We start from the raw sequence: 11533 nt of genomic DNA, 5'->3' as shown, positions 1-11533 counted from the left end.
CCCAGTATTCGCCGTGTGATTGGTGTGTTCACTTATTTTAGGGCGGTCCCAACAATAGGCAAGCTATAAATAAGGAAACAAATTGACCAAACACCATTCAAAGTAGCAACTGAAAAAAATATGGATGACCAAGAGTGGAAAACTATTACGGAGGTGATCAACACGGACTTGGGCAAGATGATCAAAAATCAAGCGCAGGTAAGGGAGCCATTTCATAACTTTTGGAACATGCAGCAAAAATATTACATAATATAATAATTCAAAGACTCAGTGCCTGCGTTTATCTGTGGGGTGTTATAAGCCATAGGTTCAAGAAAGTCATTGTATAATACTGTTTCTTGGTATGTATTTTTATTATTGTATTTATTGTTATCTCTGGGGATAAAGGATTATCCGATCTTAAATCATGTTAAATGGCGTTTCTTACTATTTCAAGCACAAGCAAAAACTTTTTGGATCATGGATTTAAACATCAGGCTTGTAAAAGAAGTCAAAATATACAGTTATGATGAGTTTATTTAGTGTTTCAAATAAGTGTCGTATATGAGGAATTATAGATACATGTTACTACTGAATAGTAATAAAAAGTAGGTTGCTAACCATTTTTGGTTTTTTTGCAGGTCGATGATGCACCACATATGGTGAGCGACAGCCAAGGTCCTGCTCGAGTGATGTAAGTAACACAACTGTATACATCATACAGTGCCATATAATGTGTAAAATGTGTAGGACTCCTTGAATGTTCATCTTCACACACTTCCTGTTGTTTAACACGTGTGTCTTGATGTGTTTGTAGAATAGGGCAAATCTGTTACCAGTTGGTGCCTGGCGCAGTTCTCCCTCCTCCTCGTCCTTTGCCACCAAATTCAAAGTAACTATTCTCTGTAAAATGTATTTCCTGGCACATCCACACAGAGGCGACATGCTGATGCTTTGCTTTCCCAATAGGAGAACGAGGAATACATCAGGGCCCAAGGAGGAGAGGCCCTACATTAAGAAGCCACCAAACGCCTTCATGCTGTTTATGAAGGAGCGGCGGCCTGTCGTGAAGGCCCAATTTCAAAACAGTGACAGCGCCGCTGTGAATAAGATTCTGGGGCAGATGGTGAGTGTGTTGGCAACAAACACGTCCTCGTAGTTTACGTGGTGTTCTTATGCATGTGTGCGCTGACACTTGATTTTGTCCACAGTGGAAGTCGCTGACGCCGGCTGAGCAGCTCCCATTCTTCCAAGAATCGGAGCGGCTCAGCCTGATGCATGCCAGCATGCACCCGGACTGGACCTGCAGAGACAACTACGTGAGTTCCATTGTCATTTACACTCGAACAATAAAAGTCAACAATAATGTCTTCAATGTTTTTGTGTGCAATTACTCAATGTTACGTTTTTTGTTTTGTTTTAGGGCATAAAGAAAAAGAGAAAGTGGGCCTGTGCAGCCACCAGTTCAAATCATCTGACCAGTAAGTACAGTATGTCAAAGTATTTTTACTTCATGTAAATCCGCCCAAAGCCTACAACGTGGCTCAGAAATTCTGCCTTTACAAAAATAACGTATGGGTGCATCTCAGTGAATTAGTATTTAGGAGGTTCCATTGAAAGAGATAATTTCACACTTTAAATTATTATTTTTTTAATCTAGCAATTAGGTCAGAAATGGCATTCTGATTTGTATTTCCTCATAAAATTAATGAACGTTTCTACCATTTATTGAGATGCACTTATATGTTGATTGTAAAGATGTTTCTAATATTTTGCCACTGTCCAGCGTCTACTGTTAATCTACTGGTAAATGGGGTCACCACAATATTAGGAAGTATCTTGGATGCAGTGCAGTTGTACACAGTATTATATGATCACAACAGCTTCTGTTTTCATTATTGCTCTAATATTCCTTGGTACGTCTGTCCATAATTTCACCTCAAACTGAAAAATGGACTGAAATCTTTACATTGTGTACCAACATTTCCTCAAATTATTGATTACTACGAACAGTTAATACTTGTTTTAATCAAAACTGAGCATTATATAACTTTGGTAAAGGCAGAATATTTCACTGGCTATCATTAGATAATATTTTTATAGTAGTGTGACTCACGTCTCAGAAGTGACGGATGTTATGTATTTGTGTTTTGCAGGCTCTGCACCTGAGCTCGCAACTTTATTCAACCAGAATGAGGGGCCCGAGTTTGACTCTATTTTGGAACTGGCGGAGTCAGTGTCGCAGTCCTCCAGCACGGATGCGGGGCCCGAGGCGGACCTGACCTCCGCCTTGTTCCGCCAACTGGAGGAGTTGGAGGCGGCGGAAGCAGCGGCAGCGTCGTTCTCAACTTTTTGCTGCAAAATTGACACAGCAGAGGGAGAGAGATCTAAAGACTGGACCATATTAAATATTTAAGGATAGACTTTTAATGTACAGTATTTCCAATGTTTTTACAACCCTATGTATATAAAACTTATGAATTACTTCTTTTTTTCTCTATTAATCTTTCTAAAAATCTATTTTATTAATTATATTCTGTGTTTTTTTTTACCTAAAACTTTTATATGAAAATGCCAACTATATATATGTTTATTGATTAAAACAATGTCTTACAACAATAGGACCTTGTTTTTTTTCCCCCTCCCAAAAATAATGTTTGTCATTCTGCAAATTAATCAGTGGTTATTGAGGTGATTAATTTTAGCACGTGAGGCACATAGTGACTTGCAGTTTAAAATGATCAAAACGACACGAGACAGCAGCAGGCTAAAACACTGGTGGTATCAGGTCTTATGCTGTGTAAAGGAATAGAAGTTGTCAATGTAACGCTGCTGTTCTTTCACACAGCGTTAAGACCTGATAAATCCTGCGGCTGCGCAAGATCAGTGTCTGGCGGCCTTACAGATTTTGTCAACAAATCAAAGTCATGACAAGGATAGATGTCGTTTCATGTTTTGAAATGTTTCTTATCTTTTGGAGATATGGGTTGAGTGAGGTATTTAGTTCTAATCCCTACTTTAATCTGTGATATACTGGAATATTATGTTTTCTATCAATAAGGACTGTGCACTATGACAAATGTATGTAATTCTAGAGTTTACCAGGAGAGGGGATACTCGCTCTTCTAATGTAACTGTGTTTCTGAACTGCTGCTCAAAGTTCAGTAAAGAAATGTGAACAAAATCAGAGGTGTTGTACGACTTTTTTTGGCCACGATGCATCTATTAGGATAAAATATTTTTCCTTATTAATGACACCTCCCTGGTGAGGTGTTCCAGGTGGTGGCTTCAACCTGATTGAGACTTCAAAATAAACACTGTATCTAAGCACAGACTATGAATTTCTTCTCTATTTCAAATGTTTTTACAAACTGTGCGTAACCTATGAATTGCTTTTTAATAATAAATGTTTTACAATTGTACATATTGGCTCTATGAATGTTTTATTGTGTTTTATTAATTGTATTCTGTGTGTTCATTACCTCAAACTCGGGGGGGGCTTCTTAATGTAAGGCTTAGTGGAAACCTGGGGTATTCCTCCTTGTCCTATTGGGAAAACAAAACATAAGCAAACGCATGTCCCCTCTGTGTGGCTGTCCCAGGAAAGACATTTTGCAGAGAATCCTTTGAGAAGGAGTTTCATGATTTCGGTGGTGGTGGATGAAGAGGAGGATGGAGAAAGTTGCCAGGCGCCAGCTCATAAGAAATCTGTCCAATTCTACACACACATCAAGACGAAGAAGAAGAAAACATTGAAGAATTCAAGGAATTTAATTTTCATACCAACACCAAACCAATCTGTTTAAGTCTGGTTAAATGGAAATACATGTCAAATGGTAGTACAGTTTGCCAATAAAACTTTGAGAAGAAAAAATATATTTTTTTACATGCCTTTACCTCAGGTTTCTGCGAGCTAAATAGCTTTAGCTGGCCGCTTTTATCATCACATGATGTGTAAATCTTTACTTTTGGATTATCTTTTTATTGCTGTATGAACCTCCCCAGACTCAATTTACTGCACAATCCTATTGACTAGGCTTTACATGATCAGGATGTTTGGGGCCGATCACCGATCCGATCACAAGATGGAGCAATGTGTCTATTTACATGACTTGTTCATTGACTGTATATACTTGTGTACTGTATACTGAGTATCTTCAAACGTTTTCTTGAGCAGTTTAGATAAAAGTTAAAAATCAATGAACTCTAGGGGGCATTCAAGGATTGGCCACTGACATAAATTTCGGTCAAAAATCAACATAACAACATCAACATAACAGAAATAATGGGTGCTAACTTACTGCAATTAAATTACTTTATTGCAATGAAAATACTTGAATCAGAATCAGAATCATCTTTATTTGCCAAGTATGTCCAAAAAACACACAAGGAATTTGTCTCCGGTAGTTGTAGCCGCTCTTGTACGACAAGAGACAGAGAACACTTTTGAGACATAAAGACATTGACAAAAAACAGTCACTGAGCAATAAGAGGTTTATAGTTATCTGGTAATGCCGGTACTTTTTTTTTTTTAGACGTTAATCGTAGACTTTCCACCGATCTGATCGGTTTGATCGGTATCGGCCGATAATTAGCATTTTATGCTGATCGACTGATCGGCTTTCATGTCATAATTCGCAGATCCAATCAATGATGTCATCGATCATTGATGACAATTTTTTTTTTTTGACAAACACATACTGTTCATGACATGTTTACTCTAACTTTCTCACTGTCCCTGGCTATATGAACGGGTGTTGTCCAGAGTTTGCATCCGTTTGGCTTTTCCTACCCCACCCACCCACGCTGCGTTGCTTTAATGTGGCATGCTCTTCCTTGTGTACATTCTTCAGGTGTCCGATCAAATTTGTGGTGTTGAAGCATATAGATGACGTTCCCCACGACGTAATTCAGTTGTGTACAGACTGCAAATAATTTACGTGTTGTCTGAGACACCGCAAAATATTCCCCCAACCGACGTGTTTTTTCACCGACAAGCTTGAAAAAAAACTTTATTGGCCGTCAGATAGTTACAGTACTACGCCACAAGACACGGAACAAGACTAAAATAAACTAGTGTTTGGATTCATACGTGACGGCGACGCGGAGTAAATGTCTTTTGCGGAGCCGATCGATGACATCATTGATTGGATCTGCGAATTATGACATGAAAGCCGATCAGTCGATCAGCATAAAATGCTAATTATCGGTCGATACCGATCAAACCGATTAGATCGGTGTAAAGTCTACGATTCACTTCTACCACATGCTTAGAAACATAATACTATACTCATACATTTTAAACTCTTAAAAATACAGTAAGGCACAGAGGTACTGTTCACTGTGTAAATTTTATTCCTTGTAGTACCGTAATTTCTCATGAATAATGTGCATTTCCCCCCAATTTTTTTTAAAAAGTCAATAGTGCGCATTATACATAGGTATAGGGAAAAATGGAAAACAACTTTCACATTTTATAAATGTATGCTGCCATCAAGAGGTTATGAAAAAGCTGCACACTTTAATTCCAATATGCCACCGCCACCTAGAGGTTACGAGAAAGGTGGAGCCTACACTTTCATTCCAATATGACAGGGGTACGTATGACTGCAGTGGTAGTAAAAGTAAAATTGTACTTTTACTCCGTTACAATAATCTACATCCCGTTAGCTACTTTCAATTACTAATAATTGCGTGCGTAATCTATTTTCAGACTTTCGTTTGCGACTTCTGGATTGTGAGCAGTTGCTCCAATCCACGGTGATTACCAGTGATGTTTGACCCAAGATCACAGGTCAAACCACAAAATAAAGTCACATGTCTGCACACAAAGTCTTCTATTGGGCTTTGCAGACCAATCAAAGCGAGTCGTGACAGACAGTATTTAAATTACAGACTACAAAAAACAGCTTTAACATACAGTGTCGTTTTGTCACTGCCCAAACTTGGATATTTCAGCACACTTCTAACTTGAGAAAACACCTTGCGATAAATTGCAGCAACAAGTTAAACATCAAGCCCAAGTCAGTCACATTCAAGTTTATTTCAGGTGTTCATTTTTACCTCCCCTCTCAAAAACATACCAAAAAAAAAGGTCAGTTGTTTTACAAATTTTAGCTCACATTAACGGTGGAGATTTTTTTCAAATGATTTATCTTGATCAAAATTCATTTGCAATTAAAAAACCTGGCATTTGAACACCTCTGTGTATACATTTTATGAGACTTTACACCGATTTTATCGGGCTGATCGGCCGATATTTAGCATTTTCGCTGATCGACTTTAATGTCATAATTCACCGATCCGATCAATGACGTTATTGATTGGCTCCGCAAAATACTCCACGTCGCCGCGTGCACAGTATATTTGAATCTAAAAGCTAGTTTATTTTTACCTTTGTCGTGCGTCTTTTGACGTCGTATTGGAAATATCTGACGGCCAATAAAGTCATAAAAAAAAAAATAAAATACGTTGGCGTTGGGGAACAGACAACACATCTGAGACAGACAACACGTAATGCCCGGATCAGACTACAAGACAAATTTGCTCTTTCACAATTGCACTGTCAGAATACTGCAATAAAATCTTGTATTCCGATACCAACGCATCCCGTTTTTTATGATCTTTGAGCTTTATCTTGTCAACCAGCCAAATAAATGCATACTAAAGAAGGAAAAAAACACAAGTCGCACTGGAGTATAAATCGCATTTTTTGGGGGAAATGTATTTGATAAAATCCAACACCAAGAACAGACATTTCATCTTGAAAGGCTGAACAGATGTATGGTATGCTAAATTATCAATTTTCAGAGGTACAGAAGTAGCAGGTACAGATACACAGGCCAAGAGCGCCCTCTTGCGGTTGTCAGTGTGAAAATAAAGTGAAATTATATAATAATGTGTGAATAATTTCACGTATAGGACGCACCGGAGTATAAATCGCACCCCGGGCCAAACTATGAAAAAAGTCTGAAAAATACGGTACTTTTAATACGATACGGCTCGCAAGCAGGCAACAAAAGGTTATGTAGCCTAGCAAGCTAGTGCTAGCACTGACGGTTGTACGTAAACATACCTCCCTTCTGTCGAATCATGCTCTAAAGTTTCGGTGTGGGTGAAGTAATTTACTTAAAAATAAAGTAATTTAATTACAGTAAGTTTGCACCCATATTTCTGTCATGTAATGTTTGTTTGACCTGACTGATTAGAATCCACGATCTGACTACAGCAGTGATTTCCAACCTTTATGGAGCCAAGGAACATACTTTACAATTGAAAAATCTCACGGCACACCAACAAACAAAAATGTCACAAAAAGTGTACACATCAATTACTGTGTTTACTTCCTGCCATCTAATAGAAGACCATTCATTTGTTCTGTCTGTCACTATGCCTCACTGGCATAAATAGAGGAACAAAAATCCTGATCGTGTAAAGCCTACTTTTTATATCCTCAGCAGCCTTGGTCCTGTTTATGTAATCTGGCTGGTAAACCTACAGTATTGTGCTGTTCAACAAGTGGAAACAATATAGTAAAGACCATTTCTTGGAGCTGAATATGCCTTAATTTGTTATTTTGCAAAGATTTTATTCGATAAAGATTTCATTTATTGTCTTACGTTCAGTGATGTAACGCAATATCTAAATTTCCGCATTCATGTTTTATTTAGTTATTTTCATTTTATTTTACGTTCGTGCTTCCATTTTAAAAATAAATCAGACGTTACTCACTACTCAGTACTTGAGCAGTTTTTTCACTGAGTAGGTTACTTTCTTATTCAAGTCATTATTTGGAGAAGTACTTTGTACTTTTACTTGACTCATATTTTTGTAAAGTAACTGTATTCTTGCTTGAGTACAATATTTAGCTGCTCTTCCGACCTCTGCATATATTATCTGATTGATTTCTGCAGAGGTTTGTACCGTTAACAGCAAAATAATGTAAAATGGCGGCCAGCTACATATTTGAGAAAACTAGACACTTGAGGTAAAGACAAGATGTGTACCGCCATTTGTTTCAATTTCACTGGGAGTCTAAATGTAATAATGCTGTTACATGAATTGAACCAATTTCTGTTCTGTTTGGCAAAAACCACCACCCAAAACAGGACATTAACAGTCATGGATATATATATATATATATATTTTGTTTTTGTTTTACAACCTACAATCGCTGTGACCGTTGTTTTGAACACTCGTTTTAAACATTGTGGCTCGCAAAATGGCGCCCACATCCCGAGCCCCTGCGAGAAGACTCACCGCATCGTGATGGTCTCGGAGGATTTTTTAAAAAATGCATTTTTAAGTGTTTTATTTTCCTTTGAGTAACGGACACCTTTTAAGTTAAAATGGCCGTCAGTTAGTTAGCCAACTCGCTTGTTAGCTTAGCCATCGCCGCTCATTCAAGTTCATTTGCGCTCCCCACAAAAATACATGACGTCACAAAGGTGACCCCAGTATTCGCCGTGTGATTGGTGGGTTCACTTATTTTAGGGCGGTACCAAAAAATAGGCAAGCTATAAATATGGAAACAAATTGACTGAAGACCATTCCAAGGAGCAACTGAAAGAATGATGGATGACCAAGAGTGGAAAAGTATTATGGAGGTGATCAACACGGACTCGGGCAAGATGATAAAAAATCAAGAGCAGGTAAGGGAGACGATTCATAAGTTTCAGAACATGCAGAAAAATATTACATAATAATTCATAGACTCGGTGCCTGTTTTTATCTGTGGGGTTTTACAAGCCACAGGTTCAAGAAAGTCTTTGTATAATACTGTTTCTTGCTATGCATTTTTATGATTTTATTTATTATCATCTCTGGGGGATAAAGGATTATCCTATCATAAGTCATGTATAATGGCGTTTCTTACTATTTCAAGCACAAGCAAAAACTTTTTGGAACATGGATGTAAACATGAGACTCGTAATAGAAGTCGAAGTATACAGTTATGATAAGTTTGATTAGTGTTTCAAATAAATGTTCTATATGAGGAATTAGTTACATGTTACTACTAAATAGTAATAAAAAGTAGGTTGGTAGCCATTATTTTTGTTTGTTTTTGCAGGTCGCTGGTGCGCCACATATGGTGAGCGTCAGCCAAGGTCCTGTTCGAGTGATGTAAGTAACACAACTGTATACATCATACAGTGCCATATAATGTGTAAAATGTGTAGGACTCCTTGAATGTTCATCTTCACACACTTCCTGTTGTTTAACACGTGTGTCTTGATGTGTTTGTAGAATAGGGCAAATCTGTTACCAGTTGGTGCCTGGCGCAGTTCTCCCTCCTCCTCGTCCTTTGCCACCAAATTCAAAGTAACTATTCTCTGTAAAATGTATTTCCTGGCACATCCACACAGAGGCGACATGCTGATGCTTTGCTTTCCCAATAGGAGAACGAGGAATACATCAGGGCCCAAGGAGGAGAGGCCCTACATTAAGAAGCCCCCAAACGCCTTCATGCTGTTTATGAAGGAGCGGCGGCCTGTCGTGAAGGCCCAATTTCAAAACAGTGACAGCGCCGCTGTGAATAAAATCCTGGGGCAGATGGTGAGTGTGTTTGCAGCAAACACGTCCTCGTAGTTTACGTGGTGTTCTTATGCATGTGTGCGCTGACACTTGATTTTGTCCACAGTGGAAGTCGCTGACGCCGGCTGAGCAGCTCCCATTCTTCCAGGAATCGGAGCGGCTCAGCCTGATGCACGCCAGCATGCACCCGGACTGGACCTGCAGAGACAGACAACTACGTGAGTCCCATTGTCATTTACAATCGAACAATAAAAGTCAACAATAATGTCTTCAATGTTTTTGTGTGCAATGACTCACTCAATGTTATGTTTTTGTGTTGTTTTAGGGCATAAAGAAAGAGAGAAAGTGGGCCAGTGCAGCCACCAGTTCAAATCATCTGACCAGTAAGTACAGTATGTCAAAGTATTTTTACTTCATGTAAATCTGCCCAAAGCCTACTACGTAGCTCAGAAATTCTGCCTTTAAAAAAATAATGTATGGGTGCATCTCAGGGAATTAGTATTTCAGAGGTTCCATTGAAAGAGGTAATTTCACACTTTAAATGATTATTTTTAATGTAACAATTAGGTCAGATTTGTCATTCTGATTTGCATTTCCTCATAAAATAAACTAATGTTTCTACCATTTATTGAGATGCATTTATATGTTGATTGTAAAGATGTTTCTAATATTTTGCCACTGTCCGGCATCTACTGTATAGCTACTGTTAAATGGGGTCACCACAATATTAAGAAGTATCTTGGATGCAGTGCAGTTGTACACAGTATTATATGATCACAACAGCTTCTGTTTTCATTATTGATCTAATGTTCCTTTGTCCTTCTGTCATTTCACCTTAAACTGAAAAATGGACTGAAATCTTGAAATTTGTGTACCAACATTTTCTCAAATTCTTGATTACTACGAACAGTTAATACCCGTTTTAATTCAAACTGAGCATTATATAGCCTTAGTAAAGGCAGAATATTGCACTGGCTATCATTAGATAATTTTTTTATAGTAGTGTGTTATGAATTTGTGTTTTGCAGTCTCTGCACCTGAGCTTGCAACTTTATTTAACCAGAATGAGGGGGCCGAGATGGACTCAATTTTACAACTGGCGGAGTCAGTGTCGCAGTCCTCCAGCTCGGATGCGGGGCCCGAGGCGGATCTGACCTCCGTCTTGTTCCGCCAACTGGAGAAGTTGGAGGCGGCGGGAGCAGCAGCGGCGGCGTCCTCAACTTTGTGCCGCAAAGTTGACACAGTAGCGGGAGAGAGATCTAAAGACTGGACCATATTAAATATTTAAGGATAGACTTTTAATGTACAGTATTTCCAATGTTTTTACAACCCTATGTATATAAAACTTATGAATTACTTCTTTTTTTCTCTATTAATGTTTCTAAAAATCTATTTCATTAATTATATTCTGTGTGTTTTTTACCTATAACTTTTATATGAAAATCCCAACTGTACATATGTTTTTTGATTAAAACAACGTCTTACAAAAAATAGGACCTTTTTTTTTCTCCCCCTCCCAAAAATAATGTCCGTCAATCTGCAAAGTAATCAGTGGTTATTAAGGTGATTAATTTGAACACGTGAGGCACATTGTGACTTGGTGACTTGCAGTTTAAAATGATCAAAACGATACGAGACACCAGCGGGCTAAAAGACTGGTGGTTTCAGGTCTTATGCTGTGTAAAGGAATAGAAGTTGTCAATGTAACACTGCTGTTCTTTCACACAGCGTTAAGACCTGATACAACCTGCAGCCGCGCAAGATCAGTGTCTGGCAGCCTTACAGATTTTGTCAACAAATCAGTCATGACAAGGATAGATGTCGTTTAATGTTTTGAAATGTTTTTTTTATCTTTTGGAGATATGGGTTGAGTGAGGTATTTAGTTCTAATCCCTACTTTAATCTGTGATATACTGGAATATTATGTTTTCTATCAATAAGGACTGTGCACTATGACAAATGTATGTAATTCTAGAGTTTACCAGTGGAGGGGATACTTGCTCTTATAATGTAACTGTGT

The 11533-nt window shown here is 38.2% G+C and overlaps 2 protein-coding genes across 2 annotated transcripts; both read left to right on the top strand.

Moving 5' to 3' along the window:
- Nucleotides 1–113: 113 nt before the first annotated feature.
- Nucleotides 114–3292, top strand: LOC133406599 (transcription factor 7-like 1-B). The gene is made up of 7 exons (XM_061684303.1): nt 114–198; nt 621–673; nt 797–871; nt 949–1105; nt 1191–1298; nt 1403–1460; nt 2136–3292. The coding sequence occupies exons 1-7, from the start codon at nt 121–123 to the stop codon at nt 2393–2395; spliced, it is 789 nt and encodes a 262-aa protein (XP_061540287.1). The 5' UTR covers nt 114–120; the 3' UTR covers nt 2396–3292.
- A 5249-nt stretch (nt 3293–8541) lies between these two features.
- LOC133406600 (transcription factor 7-like 1-C) lies at nt 8542–10657 on the top strand. The gene is made up of 7 exons (XM_061684304.1): nt 8542–8630; nt 9050–9102; nt 9226–9300; nt 9378–9534; nt 9620–9731; nt 9839–9896; nt 10542–10657. The coding sequence occupies exons 1-7, from the start codon at nt 8550–8552 to the stop codon at nt 10552–10554; spliced, it is 549 nt and encodes a 182-aa protein (XP_061540288.1). The 5' UTR covers nt 8542–8549; the 3' UTR covers nt 10555–10657.
- The last annotated feature ends 876 nt before the right edge of the window (nt 10658–11533 follow it).

Source organism: Phycodurus eques, chromosome 8, assembly GCF_024500275.1.
Source record: "Phycodurus eques isolate BA_2022a chromosome 8, UOR_Pequ_1.1, whole genome shotgun sequence".
Classification (NCBI taxonomy): Eukaryota; Metazoa; Chordata; class Actinopteri; order Syngnathiformes; family Syngnathidae; genus Phycodurus; species Phycodurus eques.
This window is presented reverse-complemented; position numbering and strand designations above follow the sequence as displayed.